This window comes from Sciurus carolinensis, chromosome 11, assembly GCF_902686445.1.
Source record: "Sciurus carolinensis chromosome 11, mSciCar1.2, whole genome shotgun sequence".
NCBI lineage: Eukaryota > Metazoa > Chordata > Mammalia > Rodentia > Sciuridae > Sciurus > Sciurus carolinensis.
Genome location: NC_062223.1, coordinates 128138760 through 128164502, shown reverse-complemented (window position 1 = coordinate 128164502; position 25743 = coordinate 128138760). Strand labels below are relative to the sequence as shown.

The window sequence follows — 25743 nt, the reverse complement described above, 5'->3', positions numbered from 1 at the left end:
GTCCTTAAACATGTTTAATTAACAGACCTGATAAGACTGTTGGCTCAGGAACCATAGAGCTGACCTCCATCGATTCCAAGAAGCAAACTTCTTCACTGGGCTAAAGACATCCTTTAGGCAGAGCAGGAACTGTGTGAGCAAAAAAGAAGCCCATTCCTAAGCAGGCAACATTCTTGGTGACCTCATCTTCCTCCTAGCTCGGGTCCAGTTGGAGCTATGCATACAGGGCAGACTTCCAGTTCCTCCTGTCTGGGACTCACAGTGGCAGATATAAATAGACCAACACTTTGTCTGTAGCCATTGTGCTCTAACTGCCCATTGTTTCTAGAAGCAAAGCTTTGCTTTGCTGCAGCATGCTCTTGCTGTCTCTCTCTTTCTCCTGTCTCTCCACTCTTTTCCCCTTTCTTTCTGTATTGTGCAGAAGTCTGAATCTCAGCTCAGCCATTCCCATCTGCTGCCTTTGCATTCGTTTGGTGTTTAGGGAGAAACTTGAAGCGGGGAATTGACTTCACATGGTAGAGCTGCTGAATACCGTGGCCTCATCTTTTGATTTCAGTAATACTTTTGTCTCAGTTTTTCCATGATATATTTGTGGTCAAGATGAAGATATGTGGCTCTGATGATAGTCAAGTCAGGAGGATTTGTAACTCATTGAGCAACTATACCCAGAGGGTCTTGATTAATGTGTCAGTGTCAAAGTAATGCATGGTCTTTAGTGTTATGTTATGGGGCTCAGTACTTGGTCATTGCCTTTTCAACATTTTTATCAGGGGCTTAGAATAGAGAAAGATGCAGAACACATACTTAGTAAGTTGCAGCTGGTGCAAAGCTGAGATGGGTACGTGATAGGACGAGGATGGATTCATGACACAAAAAATCTCTAGGCCTGGGCACATGGATCAAAGCAAACAAGGTGAAGTTTAATGTGGAGAAATGTAAAACTCTACTCTGAGGTTAATAAAATCCAGTCAATATGTGCAGTTTATGTGGAGCATATCAGTTTATATGGAGAGGGGTAGCAGTGTACTTTGAGTGACTTTGGGGGTGTGTCTATTAATGTTGTCCTGGTCTTCCATGACCAAAACTTGTGGGGTACAGTGATCATTTTGGTCTCATTTTGTGCTTGAGAAGTATGTTTGTCTGTAGATGCTTATGAAGCTCTTTAGGGACACAGAAATGCTTTTAGATGGGGGTGGATGACCAAAAACCATGTTACCACGAGTAGTTTGAGGAATCTGGGAATTTAAAAACCTGGACAGAAGGGATGACAAAGGAGAGCAGTTGAAAAACTTTTAGATAAGAAAGATTAAATTTGCAATGTGTCTTCAGCCAGAAGAACTGGGGTCGATGGGTAGAACTAAGAAGGCAGATTTAACCCAATGTGAGGGATCACTTTTTAATCATTGTCATGGCTTATGAGTGAAATGGAATGGCTCGGAGTAGGGAGCAACTGGGTGTCTGAGGTGAGGCAGCTTTTGGGGATGGATGGTGGGTTTCCCCAGGTTCTGCCATGTCATGGATCACCCCTCGTTCCTTTGTCGATTAGGCAGTGTGGGCTGGATGTGTTATGTGCTTTGCTTTCCTGCTGGTGCCTGGCATAGTGAGAATCTTTGTCTCCTACACTGGGAAAATGGACTTAGCTATTCTTATTTTTCGTCGTGGTTTCCCTGGGTTGAAAACAGACAGTCGTGCTGTGTGAATGTGTATGAGTGTGCATTTTCCTTCTCTGTCCAGATTTATTTATTAAAAGAAAAACACATCTGCATAAAAAAGCCTTAGAACTAGGAAGAATGTCCACTTTGTTTTTCTTTCTGTAGCACCAAGACATGTGGGGTTTCAGCTTCCTCTGAGGGGTTTTTGAAGACTGGCTTTCATCTCAAACAAGGCTTTTTCCCATTGGAAAGACGGTCCTTTTTTGGTTTAAAAATGTATTTATATAATGTATAAATAAATAAGAAAGTGGGGAGAGAATTTCCTTTCAAAACTTATGGAAAAATGTTTTCTGAACTTTATCAATTGAGAGTAAGTCGCTGCCCCATCCCAGCCTGTCCCCAGCCTGCCTTCTCTTTTAATTCCAGTTAAAATTTTTCTAATATTTCCTTCCTCTGCTCTCTTCTTTCTTTCTTTTTGCATCTCCTTCTCTGCCAGCTCTTCCCCTTCTTTCTCTTCCCAGGTCCTGCCTGGGGTCCCTCCTCCTGTGGCCATGGCCCCATGGCACCCAGCTCCTCTCTCCTTTCTCTGAAGCCCCTCTTCCTTCTGCCCTTCCCAGGCTAGGTCTGAGCCACTGGAGTACTCGCTGGAAAGAGGCCCGTCTCAGTGTTTGTTTCCTGCGTGGGAGGGAGAGGCAGGCCTTGAGAAAACAGTTCAAAAGTGCAGAAAAACTTCACCTCTTCCAGCCTAAATAAATGGGCTCCACTCCATTTGTTTGCCCAGATTTTTCCTTTGCCCATAGAGAAACCTCCTGATCCTCTACCTTGCCCCGCCCAGCCTTCCTGGTGATTCTCAAGGACCCCTCTTGGCCATGTCTTCATTGCCCCAGACCAGTGCCAAGTGGGCCCTGAGCCGAGGCTGGAGCAGGCCAGTGCTGGGTAAGATGTGTAGTAGTGCCTGTGATTCTGTGTCGTGCTGCTGTCTGCAGAAAGTCTTAGGATGGAGGCTCATCCCTCTGCAGAAAGAACTTTTTCTGTAGCGAAAATGAGAAGAAATGTTCTTGTGTCCCATCATGTCTGCTTCCCCTGTTCTTAACTCTGCAAGTCGCCACAGAGAAGAAATACTCAACTTTCATGTCTGAAGATCTGAATTTAAGTCCTGGCACATTGCTTTGCCGTTTAATCTTCTTGGGTAAATCACTAAAGTGACGGTTGCAAACCTCAGTTTCCTTGCCTGAGGGGAGGAGGTTATACTAAACTTGGTTGTTTTGAGGGACGCACTCAACTATTGGAGAAAATACTTTCCCAAGTGAAAAATTCTATCCAGATAGCCCTAATGATAAATACAGGAGGGAATAAGTGAAATTAAAATAAACTGGTTATCCCAAATTAACTGGCATCTTCGGGATCTTAGAGGTGGAAGCTTCACACACTCCTAGGAAGATGTGGAATATCAAATGTTTTCCATGTTCTCAGGTGGGGCTATTCTAAGTCATGTCAATACCAAAAGCCTGACCCTGTTGTATTTTAGTGGAGGGCAAGGCAGGATTTCCCTCATTCAGAATTGTAAGGGCTGGGAGTGTAGCTCAGTGGTAGAGTGTTTGCCTAGCATATTGGAGGTCCTGAGTTACATCCCTAGCATGTGCCTGGGCACACACACAAGTGCATCATGGGAAGAACCAATAGGATGCAGTATGGTTGGCTGTAAAGCTGCAGGAAAGGGCCATGCTCCCACTTTCTCCTTAGTGATATGGAGACTGTGGCTCTGTGGTTTTTATGACAAAGAAATCATACTGTTCTGGAACATTTAGGACTTATAAAAATAAATTATTTGGTGAGAGTCAAGTGTAATCCTGTATGTAGGAAATGATTTGAAACATGTGAAGCACTCTGTATGGGGTTTGAATGATTATCCAAAACTAAGTTATTCTTTAACTCTCTCTCTTTTCCTTCCTTCTTTCATTTCTTCCTGTCTTTCCTTTTTTAATTTTTTCCTGGTGCTGGGGATTTATGAGAGTGTCATTAATCTAAAGGTCCATAAATGACTATGGTAAAATGCAACTTGAGTTTTGGCAAATTCCAAATGTAGAGAAAAGGGTTTTGAACGCAAAATTACACTTTGATTTTGTGCCATATTGATAGGATTTTTTTTAAGACCAAAGACCCATTGGATTCATGTAACTGTGAAATTTCATGGCAAACATATTTCAGATAATTGCCTGAAAAAGGATTTCCCCCTTAGCAGATTGAAGGATGCAGAATAGGTATGAAATTAATCCAATGAAAAAGAAAGAGCCAGTTTTAGATGATTTCAATTTCCACTTGTATCTTAGAATGCGATTTTTTTTTCCTCCATTATGCTCATTTTCTCAGTTGTTTAATTGTACCTGGGGGAATTGTCACATCCTTCTCCTTGTTGTCTCTCTAAGCATTAGGTAATCCAATCATATATTTTTTTCAGTAATATTTTATAAGATGTTAAAGCAAGCCACCAATAATTTATTGAGCATCTACTATGTATTAGGCCTTGGCATTTTCACATGCCTTTCATGTAATCCTCATTGAAAGGCAGGTAGAACATGGTACAGAATGAAAGCAAGCTGCTCCTCAGGAACTTTGAGACTGTCTCATGTACCTTCACTTGACAAAACTGCTAGAGATAACACATATTAAGAAGTTTTTTTATTTTTACTTTTTTTTAGCAGGGCACCTTCATTCAAATATGTCCTCACTTTCAGGCCATTTACCCAATGTTTTGGGTGGGAAATTTGAACTGTTCTAAGGAACACAAAGAGAAAATTTAAATGCAGGACCCAGGGGGTGGTTCTGCTTGCTGGCTCTGATCCTGGAACGGAAGAGCCTTTCTGGGTTTCCCTGAACACCTGGAGTTGATTTGGGCTGTGCTCTGCCTTCCAGTACGTTTGCTGAGCTGGAGGATGGTGGAGGGGCTAGGAAAGAAATAAATCCAGTGATTAAAAATAGCTTTTGCATGTCAGGTGCCTGAACGAATTTGGGAACCTGCCTGCAATCCCTTTTGTCTGGCAGGTCTGAACCCCGACGCTGCCGAATTACAACTGCTTTCATTTGTTTTTCCTGCTTCCCTACCATGTAATGGTCAAGGGCTCATTGGAACCATGTGTGTGTCTGGTGAGTCACCAAATCCTCAGGACTTCAGTGGTAATAATGTGTTAAAACTCCTTTTGGGGGATGGGGCAGGGGGTGGCTGAAGGGAAGGAGGGAAAAGTCTGAGGTCACTTCCTACAGATGTTCAAAGTGCCTGGCTGTCTCTGCAGGCTTCTTTCTTAGGCCCTGCTGCAGGACCCAGGGCTGGCTTCATGGTGAAGTTTGGAGCATGCTCTGTCCTGTAGCAAACCATCTCTTTTGTCCTAGGGCAGCTTCCCTGTGTGAAGAGGCATCTACCTCAGAGTTGGCACATTGTACCCAAACAGCGTGCATTCCCTAGTGGCTGTGTGCATTGGCTGTAATTTGAGACCGGCTCCCATTTTTGAGCATTCAGGTCCGTGGAGGGTGAATTGGGGATTTTCTGTGCCACTTCTCTTTTCTTTGGAGTGGTGTCTGTTGGCCAATGCTTTAGAGGTGGTTGGGCAGGCAACCAGGTGTATGTTTCCCTAATTGATAAAGGAGTCCATTGCAGGTATCGTGGCAACCTGTCGTTGGGGACAATGATGGACTGTTTGATTGGATGGGTGACCCCAAGCAAGGTCACTGAGCCATTTCTTGTTTAGTTATTGTTGAGACAAGACTTCTGCTTGTCCTCTATCACTTTGTCACATCATTACATTTACGAAAACCAAGCCAGGGACTGAGGAAGGACACTTCTCTCCCTTCTTTACATTAACCTCAGCCAGAAGTGTTGTGGATTATATTAACTCCTTTGGATGGAAGTTCTGCCTGTCAGGCTTCTAGTGCCTCTAGTGGAGGATAGGAAGACCCTGGCTCTTGCTACTCCCCCTCCATTTTTTCATGAATGACAGAGGGCAGTGAGATCATGAATCTCTTCATTAGGTACGTCCTCTTGGAGGCCAACAGCAACTTCTCAAGGACAATCAACTCCGGAGCCATTGCTATCAGTTCCTATGGCCACAGCCATTTTGGTCTGAAGGAGTAAAGGGACCTTGTCACCTACACTGGGGCTTGTTCTAGGAAACTTTGCCATGGCCCTATGGTACTTTGAAGTTGTCCTTTTGGTACTTGCCAAATCTCCAGTATTTTTTTTTTTTTCTTTTCTTTTTTTGTATGTTCCTAGTTAGGGTTGAAAGTCCATGAGAATATGGTCCACTAGGAAGAATATTCCCTGAAGCCTTCTGTACGCAGGATGTAGGAGTCAAAGGGACCAGCTACCATCTTCATTAGAAATCATCCCTTTCTGATTCAACTTTGTCAACTTCTGGATCATGATAGTGTGACTTTAACAGAAGTTCTGTGATCCAAATGGGCCAATAAATATAGACTCAATGTAAGCACGAGGGGAAGTAATTTGAAGCTCTTTTCTCTGTCCTTGAGTATATCATCCTTTTGCAAGCTTTGATATCATGATCCTCTGTTATGTCAAACAATCAATCTGAAAATAAATTATTAGTGAAATCACATGTTGCCTGGGATTAGCTTTGTAATTCTTCATTGTGGTGTGTACATGTGTGTATGAGATGAAATTTTAACTGGGAAGGTTGGTAGATTTTGAGTAGGGGTTCATAATACATTTCCTTCTACTTTTGTGTATGTCTTGAAATTGCCAGGTGAACACTGTAAAACTTGTTGAAGGATAGAGACATCACCTCTTAACTGAATGCTTCTTTCTTTCTTTCCTCCTTTCTCTCTTTCTTTCTTTTCTTTATTTTTATTTTTTTATTTTTGCAGTACTGAAGATGGAACCCAGGGCCTTGTGCATGCTAGGCAAGTGCTTTACTATGGAACTATACCTCCAGCCCCTTAGCAGATCTCTTTTAGACATGAATCGAATAAGTGACTTACCCAGTGATAATATATCAATGGTTTAGTGAGATCAGAACTCCCAGATTTTGACCAACAAGCCAAGTCAACCTCATGATGTCCCTCTCCTTTTTCCTTATCTTCAGAATCCTGTTTTTTTTTATTTGGATAATTGTTTTTTACCCCCTATCCATATAAATCAGAAGCATTCTTCCTTAATTACATAAAGGTTAAGCCTTATATTATGTATACAATGACCCATTAGGGTGACTCAGGTTATTAATGGCAGGGAAGGAAACCAGGTTGTCATTTAATCCATCTGCATCATGTGGAAGGAAGGAACCCTCACTATCCTTAGTCCTAGGAAGGGAGAAGAATATAGATGATTCTGTAAATGGCTTTTAATAATGTCTTTATGGGGCTAGCCATATGAAATGCAGGGTTTCTTGGAATAGTTTTAAGTGTTGAATTAGTTCTTCAAATTTATCTGATTTTCAAACAAAGAAAGGTCTCATTGTCTCTTAGCTCTTAATTTTTTTTTTTTTTTAAATTTGTGATCTGTTCCCATTTGCAGTGTAATAGAGCAGAAAGATCCTGACTTTTAAGAGTTGGAAGACTGGCTTCTGGCCCTAGTTGGTCTCTCCTCCTGTGATTTAGACCTTTAATCTGAAGAAGTTTTGTTTCCTCATCTGGAGAATGGGAACCCTGTATATACCTTTCTATACCCCTGAGAGATAAAATAGTATATGTGGAGGTTTCTGGCAATCTGTATAGCAGTTCTCAGATGTAAGGCACATCATTCATCCTTGGTATTTGGTTCATGCTGCTCTGATTGTGACATAATCCAACTCACATGGCTAGTCTCATTGTAATCCACTGGGATTTGGCCCTGATCAGTGGTATACATGGCTGGGACCTGTGCGATGGATTTCTTATCTTTAGCTGTGTCTCTTAACACCCTAGGATTCCAGATGTTCTAGTCTTCTCTTCGTCATTTATTGGGCACATGGAGAGAAAAACTGGTGAGGCCAGTAAGACAATATGTCTTGAACTTCTTGCTGAACAAAAGCTACTTCAAGTTTAAATTCTATGTAATATTGTCGATATGAGCCATTCAGTTTCAGAGAACTCAAGAATGGTATAAAAAGACACATGAAACACCCTTGAAGGGTTCTTAGAAATGGAACAGCCCTTCACTTCAAGTTACATACGAGCGAATGGAAACCCCTGTTTTACATTTCACTTGAAACATGTATGAGGTGGTTGGGAGTTAGGCCACAGTGAAAATGAGCAGATGTTTCCCGCATTGAAAATACCACAGGCTCAGTATGCCTTGCAGATGCAAGGAGAGCTCCTACTCACCTTGACACTGTGCAGTCTTGGATGGTTATTCATTCACTAACTTAAGTACAACTTTCCTTTCAGACACCTAGAGTTATTATAATAAATATTAACTCAGATTTAGGATCCTAAGAAATGACCAGTGAGCAAGAAATCTAATTATAACATTTATGTCACCAATTTCCAGAGCATGTGTTGAAGAGTATCCACTGTACACTGTATTGGCACTGTCTTTCTTCAGGGTGGGTTCTCAGCATTTTGAGACAAATGTGTTATTTGAATTTGTATAGTGTAATTATTAACACAAAGGCCATTTCAGTATTTTTCCATAATTAGTTAACATCTACAGAGGTACTAATTAAATGTCTAAGTGCTGTTCCTAAAATGAGAAATATTTGGTGCTAATGTGAAAGTATTATAATAGGTAGTGAACTAAAATATTTAAAAAATAATAGAGATGTCTGCTTGGGCTAACCCACCTGTAATGATTTCATCATTATTATTATTGATCTGAGTAATTACCAGAACTGCTACAGTTATGAGCAAGCTACCCAGAGAGACTTCTTGCATTAGTGTTTTATATGATGAATTTAATTCTTTCTGTTAATATCCACTTATGAGCAAAATTATTCACTATCATTGAAGTACAATACCCATACCACTGAAAAAAGACAATTCTGACTAACTGTTCACTTACATATAGAAGTTTTTTTTTTTTTTTTTAAACAAAATATCACATTTTTCCAATGTGGGGAAAGCTCTGATTTTCTCTTCTGCATTTTTTGGGTCCAAGGACATTGCTGTGCCATCTACTGGAGCTTGAGCTCTGGATTTGATATCATTTGGACTTGATCCACATGCAGGTATCTCAAGTGTGCTGGGATGGGTTTACAGTTGGACTCTGAGAACTTTTTCAGGAGATCCAACACTTGAATCCCACAGCCAAAGGGACAGTGACCAGGTATCACCAATGGGACCCCTGTGCCACTTTGGCTGACTGCACGTGGACTCGGGGTTTTAAAGAGGGCGGTGAGGTGGACAGGCAAAATAGTGACTCCAGCTGCTTCCTTCAGAAAGAACAAGTGAGAATCCGGAAATGCCAGCTCCAAAAACAGGAAGCAGAAACCTGAGTGGGGAATCGTCCACTCAGCACTCCTGCCTAGACCCTGTTGCCAGAGTGTGTAGTTAGAGGAAGTGGACTTAGGGAAACCTCTCTCTTAGGCTTTCTTCTGTCACCCTTGACCTTCACCACACAAGGGCACCACGCTGTTCAGGTGCTCATGTTTAGGAGGTGCCTGAGGCCTCCCAGCCAGTCTGATCCTTCAGCTCCAGTCTGCAGCAGAACTGCGGCCTGTCGGTTTGGCCTGGCCTGCATTTTCCACGAGTTGTCCTGGCCAGTTTCCGTCATCAAGTAAAGTCCTTTTCATCAAGTCATAAATTTAACAGAGGGAACAAACACAAAACAAAACTCGCACAGTTCAAGTTCATGAATTTATGTTGGATGGGAGTGAAGGGAGGAAAGTTGATTCAAGTTTGGAAAATTTCAATTCACAAAGTATTTGTCGATTGACTTGAATGTTTAGCCTTGTGCTAGGAATTGGGGATTTTGTAGTTGCCCCTTCTCTCAGAAGCAACACTCTGGTTAACTGCAGTCCTTGTGTTTGTTTGTTTGTTTGTTTTTTGGTAGTGAAAATGACTTCCCTTATAAAGGGGAGACATTTCTGGACCTGCCACTTAGCTGTTCTCTGACTCGTCGAGTGAGGACGAATGGGGAGCATTGATGTTTTTCTCAGTGACTCATTTGATGATTCCTTCATTGTTTGAATGGATGGATGTTATGTAATCAACATTCCATCCCTTTCCCCCATTTTATTTTTCCCTAACAATCTGGGATTTTCCATCATTTTGTCAGTCTTCCTGGAGGGAGGCATGGTGATTTTTCCATTAGATTTTTTTGGGGCATGTCCCAGAGCAATCCAAATCATTACTCTCTGGAACTTTGGTTTCCCTTTCATTAGCAGAGCCTGGGATAGCTACTACAGTGAGCCCTCCTGTCCTTCCTGGTCAGAGATTGGACTATGAGCAGTTTCCTGAAAGCAAACAGGAGGGAAGTTGCCACCTGTTCTTTGTTTGTGCAATATAATTTCCATTCATTTTGACATTCAGAGGCAATATATTTGCTTCTTTTCTGGAGATTGCCATTTATCTTTTTCCTTCTACGTTCCCAGTTTTTTTAAGCCAGTAACACATTATGTATGTTCAGGGATTTCTTTTTAACTAGACAAAGTTTGGAAATGACTACAAAGGAACTTCTGTAGTACCTTTGTGTGAAACTTGGCACTTTTATAAGTCAATTTCAACCTGTGGTACACTGAAGATTCAGGCCTCTAAAATAATCATTGCAGTGAAGTGCATCCCGGCCAAAGGTCACAGTAAGGCTGGGAGGGATTAACTTTGGGTGAGAAATTGAAACTGAGATAAATTCAGGAGATGTTTGACTTTAGCCACTTTGCAATAGTTACTTTGCAATAGTTACGAACCTTTGCAATAGTTATGAACCTGTGAACGGGGTGGGCAGTTGCGGGAGGGGCAGGACAGAGCAGAGGTAAAGATACACGTGGGTCTATCTAGTGATGACACGTTGGCAAATCTGCAGGTGTTGATACACCTGTATCACCTTTGTAAACCGAGTTTTATGGATTTTACCTGCTACTGTATTCAGCCTTCAAGTTTGCCTGCTTACCTTATCAGCATCACCTTCTTTCTAGTCACCAAAGCCACCATCAGCTTTCACCAGAACTAATGCCCATAACTTTCTTACAAGTCTTCCCACATCCATTCATACTCACTTTCTAAACCATTTCTTACAGAATAGCCAAGGCTATCTTAAAACCAAATTGGTCAGCTCATTCCTTTGCGTAAACCTCAGTGACTTTCTGTTTTCCTTAGGATAAAATGGTAGATTCCTTAGCAGGTTTCCTGCTTACCTCTTCAACTTCATCTCAAGCCACTGTGCTCCTTGGTCACTGTGCTTCAGCTGCATTGACCTTTTTGGAACTCACACATGTCAAATCCCCTTTTGGATCTAATTACCTTCATCTGTACTATTCCCTTTGGCTAGAATTATAGTCCTCTTCCTTACTGCTCATCAGGGTCACCTGGATTCTGTGTTAAAAAACAGATTTCTGGGCTCTACTCTGACACCAATATGCCTGGTATGGGTCTGAAAATTTGAATTTGATAATTTCCAGTGATGCTGATATAGCTGCTCTGTGCACCATGCTTTGAGAACCATTGGACTGGAAGTCTTTGCTTCCTACATGCCCATGCATCTCTCAAATCTCAGGTCAAATATTTCTCTTTTCCTAAGAGATGCTCTTCCTGGATTCTCCAGGCTTGCAGGAATTCCTGTTTATGTTAACATGCATCTTGTACTTGTCTTTTGAAACCTTTATTGACATTGTTTTTGACCATTTAATTGTGTCAATAGATTTTTAATGACTATATTCACTGCACAAATCAGGTATCTAGGGGTCATTTGTCTTGTTTACTGCTGTTTCTTTTTCTGATTCCTTGCATATAACAAGTGCTAAATGATTATTGATTCAATAAATAAATATTCCTTTCTTTTTCATAGATAACTGTAAATATGTAGTAATGCTAATGTTTTCAGTGAATTTGAAAGATAAGAAGGGACTATATATGGTTAAACTTCTAGAGGCATACAGAAAGAATAGCATATTTTATTTGTTAGGGATGCAGGACATTATAGGCAAGAATTAGGGTTTTTTTTTTTTGTGTGTGTGTGTGTGTTTTAAGGGGCCTAGCATGTTGTGGAAAGCCCCTTAAATTTTACCTGCTCTAATGAGGATGTTAACATAGTTCTTTTTCAGCTTGCTTTCTTCAATCTATCCATACTCTGTCTTATGAATGCTTAATTGTCAATTTAATTTGTCATTCATATGTTCTTTTTTATTATTTGTTCTTTTTTATATATGACATTAGAATGTATTTTGATACATATATTTGATACATTTGATACATACATGGAGTATAACTTCCCATTCTTCTGGTAGTACATGATGTGGAATTATATTGATTGTATATTCATATATAAACACAGGAAAGTAATGTCCAATTCATTTTACTAACTTTCCCACTCCCAATCCCCCTCCCTTCCCTTCATTCCCCTTTGTCTAATCCAAAGTACTTCTATTTTTCCCTTCCCCTCCCCCACTCATTTGGAGTTAGCATCCACATATCAGAGAGAACATTTGGCCTTTGGTTTTTTGAGATTGTCTTATTTCACTTAGCATGATAGTTTCCAGTTCCATCCAATTATTAGCAAATGTCATAATTTCATTGCTCTTTATGGCTGAATAATATCCCATTTTTTCTTACAGATATGGAATGTGCAGATGTCCCACTATTAACTCCAAGCAGCAAAGAAATGATGTCCCAAGCATTGAAAGCTACTTTCAGTGGTTTCACAAAAGAGCAACAACGACTGGGAATCCCAAAAGGTATGCTGTTGTAGTTGGAAAAAGAGAGACCAGGGCCAGAGCTGTAGGGAAGGCTCATTCTCTCATCTATAGTGTGGCAGACATTGGACTAATTACACTAGAATCAGCAGCTCTGAGTTGTCATAGATGTCCATCAGAACAACCATAAACACACATATGGATGATGATCCACCTCCCAGTTTTGTCCTTGCCATTTTCTTCTTAGCACAGTGACTCGAGTCTGTGTATTCAAATGCTCTATTGATCTTTGAAAACTTCCAAGGCCAGGCCCTATTCAAAATGGATTTGGTCTTAATCGCTGGTGGCATCCATATTTTTTAAGTTCTTTAAATGATTCTAAAGTGCCAACAAGTTGGGGAAACTTTGTCTCAGAGTCATTCTGGGCCAGCATTTGTTGAAATCAGTGAGCTGTATTTCCTGAAATTTACTGATTTCTCTTTTCTCTTCCATGTACTTTGGTAAAACGTGTTTGCCCGTAGGGTGTTCTTATCTGAAAGGGTTTATTAAATTGAAGGGGTCTGGAATTGTCAGAAAGAAGAAGTGAGTTTAGAACACATCGTCCTTCACCAAGGAGCATTTTTCATGAGCAATCCAGAGTGGAAGGGACACATTTCTGTTAAGAGTAAGACTGTCTTTAGATCAGGACAGTTCTGCTGTTCGATGAGTGACCTCCAGCCTCATTAAACATGAGCTTTAGATAGAGTCTGTGAATGTGCCTATACATCTTTTTCCATGTTTTACAACCTTCCCACAAACCTCAGAGGGCAGCGATACCCAACAGCCTTTCACAATCACAAGGCAGAATAAAGTGAATTCTGACCACTGGGTTTTCCAGCATCTCATGACGCAGTCTGCTAGATTGAAGTGGGTACCCTTGGAGCACCTGTGATGTGACCACTACTACCTGCTGTCTGCTGAGTTTTTTGAGTGTCACTGGCAGGTATAACCGTATTAAACCTCAGGTCACATAAGAAGATTATATATCATCTGTACTACAGTGCTACTCAGAGCAGAGCCTGTGGTATGTACAGCTTTACCTGGGTATCGAGAATGATGTAGGCACATAATAATGTCATTTCCAAGCACCATTTGAATGATTTAGGAATACTAATTGCTACGATTTATTTCTAAGCATCATTGAGTAAGATAAAAATAATTGAGAATAATGATCCCAAGTACATTACAAGGCTTAAGAGTAGGGATAGGCATGTGCAATTTGTAGAAAACACTTCAGTTTGTTATTATTGTTATTAAAGAAGTCATTTATTCCCTTGTCTGGAGATTTTTTTAAGTCTAATGGAAATAAGTCAGTGAGAGAGGAGATTCATGGAAAACTTTGCCTCCATGGAAGGCAGGAAATACTCACATAAGTGTGACTTTGTGGCTGACTATAGTTCCTCCTAGCTGACAAAATAGAGGAGGTGGAATGTTGAATGTGGAGAGGAGGGTAATGGAGATGCGTGTGGTCTGAATTCACAGGCTGGCACCTCCTAATTCAGTGGATAGGATAGTGTCCTCATGTATGTGTAAGTTCTTCAGCATCTTCTCCAGAACCCAATTTATTCCATCTTCATTGCTCTCTTCCCTTAGACCCCCGGCAGTGGACAGAAACCCATGTTCGGGATTGGGTGATGTGGGCTGTGAATGAGTTCAGCCTGAAGGGTGTGGACTTCCAAAAGTTCTGCATGAACGGAGCAGCCCTCTGTGCCCTGGGTAAAGACTGCTTCCTTGAGCTGGCTCCAGACTTTGTTGGAGACATCTTATGGGAACATCTAGAGATTCTGCAAAAAGGTAAATGTGTGGCAACTGTGTGTGTGGCAGGTGGGGCGTTGTGTGAAGTTGCTGTAAGAGCAGGTAGGACTGACCCAGTGGTGAGACACCAGTGCCATTATCTGTGGCTGCCAGCCATGGCTTAAGCGGTTCATGGGGGATGTTCCTGGTGTTGTGCCTGTCATCTAGCAGGTGCTCAGTGTGTGTTTGTTTCTTTTTCTTCTAAGTATTAGGAGTTCAGATTTTAATCTTTTGGCACGATTGTACTCCTGTAGCTTCTTGTTGGGCAAAATTCTGATCTAGTCTTTCTCTTAGAACCATGCACTATTTGAAAAAGCAGTGCCCACAGCCAACCTTGGAATAGATTTAGGGTTTTTTTTCTTGGCAATCTTAGTACTCCCTTGTTCTATAGCCACATAATACCTGGTCTACAGGAAAGCTTAGTTTCTCCAAGGTCATTAATAGGACAGGCTTCTCTGCCCACTAACCGGACGGGAATTCAGTGGCCACAATACCTTTTACATCTGGAGCAGCAACTGAGGTTATATCAGGACGCTGTGTCGCAACCTTGTAATGACATGGCCTTCCCTACCGGCCTCCTCCAACCTTTTTGGACCAAGTGACTCATGTCCCACAGCTCTGGCTGAGTATAGAAACAGCAACAGGCGGCAAACTGGGGTGTTTTTACACTTATTTTTCTGTATTTCTTCTTAAAATAAATCGTAGTTACCAGCAGTCAGCATTGCCCTCCAGATGACTGTAAGCCTAGAAGCCCGTTGCCCTCTCTAACCCAGGCCCACCCTCTCCCTGTGGTCCACCAACTCCAACCCTTGGCACAGACACAGGGGGAAGGGTGCAAAGCTCAGGATTAGCACTCTTGTTCCGTATAATGCCTTCCTTTGTTTAAGACTATTTTCCACTCCTGCAGGGCTCAAGAGAGACTTGAATTAGATTCTTAGGGGCACAGAAGTGAAATCTTGAGTCCTTCTTTTTAACCTCTCTGCTGAAAAATAATAAATAAATGAACACACTCGACTGTCAAGTGAATCTTTCTGCGGCTGCCGCTACCCAGGGCTGGCGGGCAGCTTCACAGTCTTCTCAGCACCAGCATGTTATCAGTGTAGCTGCACGCACGCCCACTCCTAGGTGTTGACATGAGCAACCTGTTTATAGAGGGAACAGATATGGCAGACTCCTCACAGATCTGATTTAACTGCTGGCTTCTAAACAACAGCAGATTCCACCAGACCATGTAACTCAAATATGTTCTACAAATATAATGTTTCTCTGTGTTTATTGTAATGGAGCTGCCAGGTGCTCTTGGGTTGTCTAAACCTGCCCTGATCATGTTATAATTAATATCTACAGAGTGCCTCCTTGTTTCCAAAGTGCTTCAAAATACATTTTCTCATTGTATTATCAAAATAACCCTGTGAGATAGGAAGGGCAAGGACTACTGTGGTCCTTGTTTATGAAACAAGGCTCAGATTAGGTTATTTCCTCAATTTCCTTAAACTTTTTGATTTAACTTTTAAATATATTTTTCATTTAACTTTTTCATATTTATTTTTGTGGTACTGGGGATTGAACCCAGGGTGCTCTTCCACTGAGCTATATCCCCCATACTTTTTACTTTTTGTTTTAAGACACAGTTGCTGAGGTTGGCCTTGAACTTGTGATCTGCTTGCTTTAACCTCCCAGTCATTTTGGGATTAGACATGCACCACTGAATCTGACTTTTTTTTTTTTTTGGTACTAGGGATTGAACCCAGGGGTGCTTAACCACTGAGCTACAACCCCCAGCCCTTTTTATATTTTATTTAGAGACAGCATCTCACTAAGTTACTTAGGACCTTGCTAAGTTGCTGAGACTGGTCTTTAAAATTTAACTTCCTGCCCTGTGTTCTTTCTGTGATAATGGGGATTCATGTGGAACTTCAGGACCCTTAGATAGATTTTACCTGCTTTTTTGCAAAGGAATAACATAAGGATAAATAGTATGTAATTGAGTATGTTTGAGAAAAGAAATCATATCATCCCACCCAATGTTCCATCAAGAAAGGCAGTGAAAAACCATCCCTCTTCAGATTCATGTACTTGAAGAAATGAGCAAGATGTTTGTACTGAGGCCATAGCTTTGGTTCTGTCATGAAACCAAAGCCACACAGCACCCAAGAACATAGCTGTTTGGGGTGGGGTGGAAGGCCAAAGGTACAGGGGATGTTTCAATCTGATAAGCCACTAAAACAAAGTTTAATCATTTTATCTCAACTGGGAACTGTTTTTTTCCCCTGTACAGGCATAAACTTGTTTACCCATCAGCCCTTGTGCCCAACAAGCTATCAGATACCTGAGGAAAAGCCTAAACCAACATGCTGTCTTTATGTCTGATTGTTACAGTCAGATGGCTCCGTAAAAGAGTCAGAAGCTAACCTATGTGATTCTAGGGTAACCAGAGGATTCCAAGCTTACTGTGACTTGGTGGAAAGCATTTCTGTCCTTGGTTACCCTTCCTCTCCATCCCTTTCTACTTCACTGGGAAGGTGGCATCTGGCAGCAGTTTGATTATGTTGCTCTTCTGTCTCTTTACCCAAGCCCTTGTGGTTCACCAAGTGAAGTCACCTTACCAGTGTCCCCACTTCTTGTCTGGGCCTGAACTTGAATTCTGAGAGCAGTGGGGAAAACACAGAACAAAAACCAGACATCTGTTATAAGAAGTTGAAGATATAAGATCTACCTGCCTAAAGATTGCAATGTATTTCTGAAAAGGTTTCCACTGATCAGTTTGAGGGTTAGGCAGTCTTGGTAACCTCCTGAGAGACAGAGTCAAACCTTTGATTCTAATCTCTAACATGGTACTTGCACATATAGCTGAAAGATATTGACAGTGAGTGCTGGGTGTTTTCCCAACCCTGGATGATTACTCACTGATTCTCTTTCCAAGATATTAAATCCCATTTTTCAGCTACTGAAATAATAAACTTAACCATACTTTCATGATCTCATCCCTAGACAAGGCCCCAGTCAGGGTAGACTCAGACACCAACTCAGTTAATGAATTTGCAGATTTCTTAGAAAAAGAGTTGAGATCATTGTGGTCCTGAATCCAAGATCCTTTTAGGCCAAGTGTTACTTGCATGCTGGCTTCTTTATCTCACTCCCTACCCTGTCCATTGCAGAGGATGTGAAACCGTATCAAGTTAATGGAGTCAACCCTGCCTATCCAGAATCCCGCTATACCTCGGATTACTTCATTAGTAAGTTGCATCTTCGCTACTGTTCCCTTGCTTTGCTCATTATAATGGGACACTAGGAAAGGTCCCATCTCAGTTGATCTCAGCCTCCTTCATGGTAATTCCATGGAAAATCGTATTTTCTTAACTGTAGACACATTGTTATTTATTTTATTACTTCACAAATACAAAGGTTCAACCTATGTCCCTGCCTTATGAACCTGCAAATTCTTCGACACTACAGAGGAACATTACAACCTGGCCCTAAATTTTTGATCTATTTGATCCTATAGACTATAGTGGCCATCAGAGGATTGTGTTAGGAATTTGATCTTGGTCTTGTTCTTTCCTTTATAACTAGTGGAGTTGACAGTATTTCCTCTAAAATCCTCATTTAAGAGCATGCCATGTAGCTTTGCCAGAAAGCAAATATTTATCCTTTATAGTTAAGGATAGCTAAGTCCTAGGGAGGTGGCTAGAGGAACAGAATTAGTGCAAGGTTCTCCTTATCTGATGGCTTTCAAAGGGAGTTGTAAACAGATTTATTTTCATTTTATCTTTTTACTTTGCTTCAATTTTTATTCCAATAACGGCAATAATATTAGCTACTGTATGTCAAGAGCTTACTGAGTGTCAAAAATATTGGTAGGCATTTTACATAAATACTATCATTTGATCTCTATTACAATGCTCTGAAGAAGATTGCAATCACCCTTATTGATAAGGAAATTAAGCCAGAAAAGGGAAGTTTCTTATCAAGGGTCACAGTGGGATTAAAAACCCAAGGCCTTTGACAAAGTTTTTCCCTCTTAATCTCTAAGGTAGCCAGCTCATTCCATGTTGTAGGGCCTTTGTAGGTGGTGAAAAACTGCTTGTTTTAGGTATACATTTCTCTCTCTCCAATAGTAAATGTTCTTCATCTCCAGGCTACGGTATTGAGCATGCTCAGTGCGTCCCTCCATCTGAGTTCTCAGAGCCCAGCTTCATCACAGAATCCTACCAGACACTCCATCCCATCAGCTCAGAGGAGCTCCTCTCCCTCAAGTATGAGAACGACTACCCTTCCGTCATTCTCCGGGACCCTCTCCAGACAGACACCTTGCAGACTGACTACTTTGCCATCAAACAAGAAGTTGTAACCCCAGACAACATGTGCATGGGGAGGACCAGTCGCGGTAGGTTAGATCTCTTTAAAAACTCTTTGGTTTCTAAGAATTACCTACCTACTTTTGTGAATTTTGTCAGTCCTAATTTACCCCCTTATTATTAGCCCTCTAGATTCCTTAGCTTCAGCTTTCCCATCTTAGAATGTCCAGGTGTTGAGACTTTTCCATCCATCACATCCATCATGATGACAAAAGCTCCTCAGGGTCAGAATTTAAGTCTGGTAGGATCAACAATCAAATGACTTATTTGGGTAAAATATTTTATCCAAATAGTAACTCTAGTTGAATCTGGTCACTTTTTAAGGGCTTGCTCTCTTTCCTCTGAGAGGATTTTGCTCAAGGTGTACATAAAGAAAAATTGATTCATATCATGACCATCTTGAAAAACCTGTAAGCTTTGTATATATCCTGATATTTTTTCCACTATTTTCCTGAGTCAGACTCTAGAACCTGACTTGGTACCTGGAATGACCTCTGCTGCTCAGTCTGGGATCTTTAGCCTCCTGTGACTTCTTTGGTTTGGGAAGATACAAGATGGTTAACCAACAGTTTATTTGGAACCAGTCATCAGCAGAGTGGTGAAAGTGTGTATTTAGGTAGAGGACCAGGGAAAGAGGTGTCCAGAGACTTCCAAAAGAAGGTACTCTTGTTGATGTGGCTATTATAATAATGATAAAACATTCACTGGCAGTGAAGTAAATGTTTCAGAATAGAGTTGGTTGACATGAAGCAAGAAAGGTAAAATACACTCAACTTTGAAGATCAGTGCAGAAACACTCAGAGGTATACATAAAACCACATAAAAACGTGTCCAGATTGTTTTGTTTCTAAGAAAAGTGCTGTCTATTATAAAGAGGGGCTTGGTCATCCAAGAAAGAGCTAGCTGATTTCTGAAAAGCTAGAAAGGATGATTTTTCTGATGGATAAATTGGAAAGAATTATAAGTAGGAAGAGGATCAGGAGAAAGCTAAGCCAAGTGATTGATGAATCATTTGCTCTCAGAAGTCAGACTTGGGCCAGCCTATCAGTGATTTCTCTTTCAACGACTGACTCCCTGTTCTGTGGTTTTTGGCAGGAGATCCCAAGGAACCCATACTTTGGAGAATCACCAGTGCACTTTGTAGGCCATACACGCTCTCATCTTCTCTAAGCAATCAGACTCACACTTCCTCCCAGAAAGCTTTGGGATAACCAACAGTCCCTGTGCAGGGAAAGTCCCTGCAAAAATCAGAACCCATAATTGTCCTTCTTAGGGCCCCAGGGTGTTTGTGTTTTCAGACCAAAGGGGATGGGCGGGACCAGTTCTGCCTTCCCCTTTCTGAGTCTTTTATTTTGGGTGCATGTCTATTTTAATACATTCACACAGTGTGTATGTGTCTTTCTTCTCAGGCAGGTCAAAGAATTAGATCAACTTTCTTTCTCATGGTGCTTTCTCTGCATATATGTAATGAGACTGAGTTGTGGGTTTGGGGTTCAGCCATATTGTAACTTTGGATAGATCTACTGTCACATTGTTTTGAAATTGCGTCTGGCTTTGCATTTGTGTAATTGCCCCTTTCCCCTCTCCTTTTCTTGGTTCTTGGTTTTGGTCCCCACCACCCCTTCAACCCCAAACTAATGACTGTAAACCAAAAGTGACCCTTGTAAAGGAACATGAAGTATTTCTCTTTGGCTCCACTCTCACTTCTTCCCTCCAAGATTTAGGCTACAAAAACTTAAGGGAAAGACCATTTTGTGTAGGTCAGCTTTCTGTATGTTAGAAGTGCTGCAAATAAGACCAATTCCAAGGGCTGACTGAATCTGAGATGGTGTGATAGGTCCAGACTGAAAGCATTACTGTTAACAGATTGTTATTAATAATCATGGTATTCATATACTGCATTATAGTTTACAAAGTACTTCTCTGTCCCACTTACTGGGACTCTAAGGACTGTCTTTGTGTTAATCTGTTCAGCGGGTTGCTGTAGGGCTCCTGTCTACTGTTATGAGCGCTCTGAGGTCTGTTTTGTGGAGTCACAGAGTTTTGGAAGGACCTTGTTGAGGCATTTCTGAGAAAAGCTGGCCAGTGGATGTCTCAGAGGTCACGTGCTTCCCTGCGTGAGCACAGTAGCAGAACCAAATGTCTAATCCAGTTGGATTCAACCCATTTTTGGAGAAAATACCCGTAAATGAATGTTTCCAGCTCTAGGGTTGTGAAATAGAGCTAAAATGAAAGCTGCCTTCTGCTATAAACCGCAGTTCTCAACTGAGTTGCATTTGGCTCATGTTTGGGAGGTTGCCAGAGAGTGGTTATAGCCTAGTTTAGTGCCCTTGCTTATTGGACTCCTTGGAAACTCAACTGTCTTGCTTGTGGAAATTCTGATCTCCTTGCCCTCCAAATATAAAGGTGGCTGATAGAGATAAGAATCATTTCAGGAGACTTAAGCATTGATAGTATCTGAATATTGGTGACTTGGTGGGATGTTCTTCATGAAAATATAAGTTCTCTTTCTTAGACTTTTGGCATGCTTGTCTCACAGAGAAATTGAATGACTCTTAAGATCAATAGCTGGTATGAACAAACACCTTTTTATGAGATGCCAGAAAATTTCCTGTTCTACTATAAAAAGGCCAAGGCATTCTGTTTGTGAACTATTTCTCTGAGTCATTTAATGTGAACTGGAAGAGACGACTCCTTTACTTTTAATGATAATAAAGAGGTACAGATGTGACAGGGAATGGGTAGGCTAGACTGACCACTCCATGAGGCTCTTTGATTTGCCTTCTGGAGTTTACCCTTAGTGGATGAATAGAGGAAGGAATAAGATGAAGCAGATAATACGTCCTTTCTATTATAAGCAGTACTGGAGGGAATAGGGATTACAGAAAATCTACAACACTGGATTGTATAAAAAGTACATACTCGAATATATTTTATATGTATTTTTAAAAAAATTTTGGGGACAGCATATTTTCCTATGAATTTAATTTTAATTTGGGCACCTGTTCATATTTGAACTTTGTTTGTTTCACCAATCCACACTGTTGAAGGGGAGAATATTCTGGAAGTACACTAATGAGAGGTTATGCAAGCCAAGCTTATTCTAGAATTTGAAATTTATAGATCAACCAGTCTTGAACAATTGGAAACATTTAGAGGTCTTTCTGTAGAAAAGTTTGTACCTCCTTTTGCCTCTTGGCATGTGCTACATCAAGGTGGCCATCTAGTCTATAATTTGCTGTAAGTTGCCTGAAAATTCTCTGAACATAAAATATAGAAAACATTCCTAGGAATCTTTTAGCTCTTAGATGCATTTATTTTCCTCAAAAAATTTTTTTTGTTAGCCTCCTTTTTAATGGCATTTTTTGCCAATGGAAATTTCTCCAAGAGCTATTGTGCAATCGTAGCAGCTGTTTATAACCTGGTTTGGGAAATTAATGAACTTGCATGATCTTGTGGTCAGTTAAGAATGCCTTGAGCAACTCACAGAGTAGAGAATTTCTGACACTGCTATAGCCCTTAACTCCTTAATCAGCTTCTTTTTTTTTTCACTCTCCATACTTCCCCAGTGAAGCATACATTTCAAGTACAGAATCATTACTTGAAAAGGATAATGAATGTGATTTTGTATTTAAAAGATTGATAGTTTTTTTTTTTTTTCCCTCTAATCTCCTGGAAATAGCATCCCATAACTTCCTTCTCTATTTGGGAAGGCATAAAGGCAGGACATGTATTTCATTTGAAAATAGTATTTGGGAAAAATGTTAAAAATAACATTTCAGTTCCAAGGTCAAGAAAGGTCAGTCTGCTCTTAGTCTAATGGATTTTTTTTCTTATGATCAAAATACTTTGCAAATTGAAACTTTTGAAATCATGTCATTGGCTTGAGGTGGAAAAGGATTTCCTCTGACACTGCTCTGATTTCTTCATTATTTCAATGGTTCTTTTATATCAACTGGAAATTCCATAATATCATGTATGATTCTCAGCTTTGAGATTTCTGACTTCAGAATTTTTGAGATCCCAAATACTGCTGTGTCTCTCTGAGAGATACGAGCAGCATTTGACTCTGAGCCTCTGAACTAGGAGCTATAAGCCAGGCAGAGAGAAGCGGTGGCTTCAGATTGCAACCCAACCCCCTTTCCCAGAGAAAATCTGGAGCTTCTATTCCCATGAGCCCCTCCCTTCCTCCACCTCTCTTGCAGATCTTATTAGCCACCTGTCCCATATGAGGGTTTTTACAGTTGTTTTTCCCAATTCCTCCTCCCCTCTCCTTTTCCTACCTCCTCCTTTACCTCCAGGTAAACTCGGGGGCCAGGACTCTTTTGAGAGCATAGAGAGCTACGATAGTTGTGACCGCCTCACCCAGTCCTGGAGCAGCCAGTCATCTTTCAACAGCCTGCAGCGTGTTCCTTCCTATGACAGCTTCGACTCAGAGGACTACCCGGCTGCACTGCCCAACCACAAGCCCAAGGGCACCTTCAAGGACTATGTGCGTGACCGTGCTGACCTCAACAAGGACAAGCCTGTCATTCCTGCTGCTGCCCTGGCTGGCTACACAGGTAGGCCCTCTGCTCTTTCCTAGGCAGGCTGTCTGCACATTCGTATGGGGGCTGGGGTGGAGGTCAGGGGAAGGCACTGTGCTATCTACCCAGAGACCAAATGACACACTCTTTCTTTTTGGGTAGAGTGGAAAGATGTCTCTAAGAGTTTGTCAGTCTCTCAAGCTACTCTGCTTGTGAATAACCATTGATTTTTGGAGGCAAGTAGTATTCTATCCCAAAGTGGAATTTCTAAGACTGGCAGGAAACTTACATTTTTGGCCTTTTCTATATCTAGGGGAAGGGAACTATAATGATTTGGTGTTCTTGGAAACTTGGTCTAGTGGCCTGGCATCAAGGAACATTCTCTGGCCTGCTCTTGGGAGGTCTTTCCAAATACAAAACCAGCAACTGCCTTTCTCAAAGGCATAATTGAATGGCCTATAAGCTAGGCTGTTTTGTAGTACAGTTATCATTAGGCTAGCTGTTCTAATGTGGGAAAAGTGTTCTTTGTGGGCTTAAACACTGTCCAGATCCATCCTGGCCTTACATAGGAAGCCTTTTTTCCTCACTTAGTTTTATGGTCATTTTTTTTTTTTCCCAGGAGTGAAAACTTTAATTATAGTAGCAGTGAGTGAAGAAAGATGGCAGAAAACAGAAGATGTACATTACAAGCTTGGGCTTTGGTTGAAAATCTGGGAATAGAGTAGATCATTGATTGTTCAAATGAATTATATGGCACATAAGCTGCCGATTCTGGGAAATAGTACAGTTGGTATCTGAGAAATGTCCAACAAAGCATTAGTTGATGTGTTGCTCATCCAATCCTTTCTCTAAGATGTGTTTTCTAAAATGTGTTGTATTGTGGGTGAGCTTGTTTTAGGCTTTGATGACTGAGATGTAGTCTAGGCCTTTATTCTCTTCTAATATCCTCTACCCTGGACAGGTTATGTGTGAACTCTGTGTGATAGAAGACAGCAGAATCTGTGTTTCTATGGACATACCTGTCTGATCTGAGAGTGTTAGGTACCTGTTGTGCAGGAAGTCTCAGGATTTGTCTGAGGAAGTCCTACTTATCTTTGAAAACAAAACTCAAACAGTTAAAATTACTCCCCCCTCAAAGATCAAGGGTACATTACTTATTTTCCTTTCACAAAGATTCCAGTGTGGTTTGCCTGGACAGTGCTCAGGAATTGTGTAATCATGGTCTTTATACAGAATCATAGGTGAGGAAAGATCCCCTCTTCATTCTTTCTAAAATATCCCATGGTCTTGGCTTGAACATGGCTAACAGGTGGGCACTACATTTCAAGGGAGTCCTTTCCAGTCTCTGGATGGCAGATTGTTAAAGAGTTTACCCATTTTCATTCAAGACATCTCGGAATGAGGAAAAGTATATTGTATCTCTCTCAGGATGTACACCAGTGCCAGTGCCTGTAGGTAGAACTAGACTCTGGTTGGATGCACTGATGGAGGACGGAAGGGAGAAGTCTGCTTAATTGGAAAGAGAAGTAAAAGCCCAAGATAGTTCTAAAATGATTGACATCACCATTGTTTGGATATTGTTTTACAGGTGCTTGCCCTCCCTCCCCCTCCCTCTTTTCCTCCCTTCCCTTACCTCCCTCCCTCCCTCCCTTCCTTCCTTCCTTCCTTCCTTCCTTCCTTCTTTCCTTCCCACCTGCAATTAGGGGCAAAATAGTAAGTGGAAGAGAGGAGGGATTATGAGCATTTATAAGTCTTAAAGACTGAGGCAACCTTTTGAATTAAAAAAAAAAAAATAGTACTTTAAGTATCTGACCATGCTGTTGTTTCTTCTTTATAGTTGGGGTTTAACTTTGCAGACTCTCTCAAATAGTGGTGAGAATAATAGCGCAGAAAACAGAAGTCCTCTGTGTTCCCTCCCGGCTCTATCACACTGGGTGATTTTAAACAAATTCACCTTGTACCCTGTTCTTCTTTTAGTGAAGTGGAAGTGTTCATCCTTATCTTGCTGGTAGAAGATGTGTGAAAATGCAGTTGAACCAAATCAATTAATTAAGCAAATGAGTGCTAGACAGTGTGCTAGACATGGGAGGAAAATCCCCTATTTATAACAGATCAATTATTTCAGCAAATGAGCATGTGTTGAGTGCAGATAAGACAGTAGCCCTCAAGGGCTTGCTGTCCTACAGGATGCAGGTTATTGTAAATGACCTTAGACTCAAACTGGATTCTCTAATTGTTGTGGTCTGAATGAAGGTTGGGGTATGTTAGATGTATGGGAGCAGCCCCAATTTTTATATTTTTACTGTGTATTCCATGTCTAGTTAACACCCTTTGTCTGCACTGCAGGCCAAAAGTACATGGTGGTTCCCGGATCTTGTACCCTTCTTGCAGCCCCTTCTCATTTAAGATGCAGTCTAAGGAATGGGGAAGAGGATGGAACATACCCATTCTGCTTCTGCCTCATTCCCCACCAAAGGCAATGCCTACAAATTAGTGTCTGGCTTTAGGTAGACATTTAAGATGAGGCAAAATTTGAAAAAGTCCTTTGTAACATGGAAATCATTGTAAAGTGGCGGAAATACTTTTTTCTTGTTCATAAAAGTTA

The 25743-nt window shown here is 41.1% G+C and overlaps 1 protein-coding gene across 2 annotated transcripts in view; it reads left to right on the top strand.

The window, feature by feature from the left end:
• The window catches only part of Ets1 (ETS proto-oncogene 1, transcription factor), a 64201-nt gene that overhangs the window by 19677 nt on the left and 18781 nt on the right, over positions 1–25743 (top strand). Inside the window, exons 1-6 of one of the 2 annotated variants that reach the window (XM_047517090.1) lie at positions 4678–4796; positions 12344–12463; positions 14054–14254; positions 17413–17490; positions 18393–18641; positions 22914–23174. In XM_047517090.1, coding sequence (XP_047373046.1) covers positions 4784–4796; positions 12344–12463; positions 14054–14254; positions 17413–17490; positions 18393–18641; positions 22914–23174 — 922 coding nt within the window. In that variant the 5' untranslated portion in view covers positions 4678–4783. Of the gene's footprint in view, positions 1–4677; positions 4797–12343; positions 12464–14053; positions 14255–17412; positions 17491–18392; positions 18642–22913; positions 23175–25743 lie in introns of those variants that run through there. The other variant, XM_047517089.1, reaches the window with a different exon arrangement.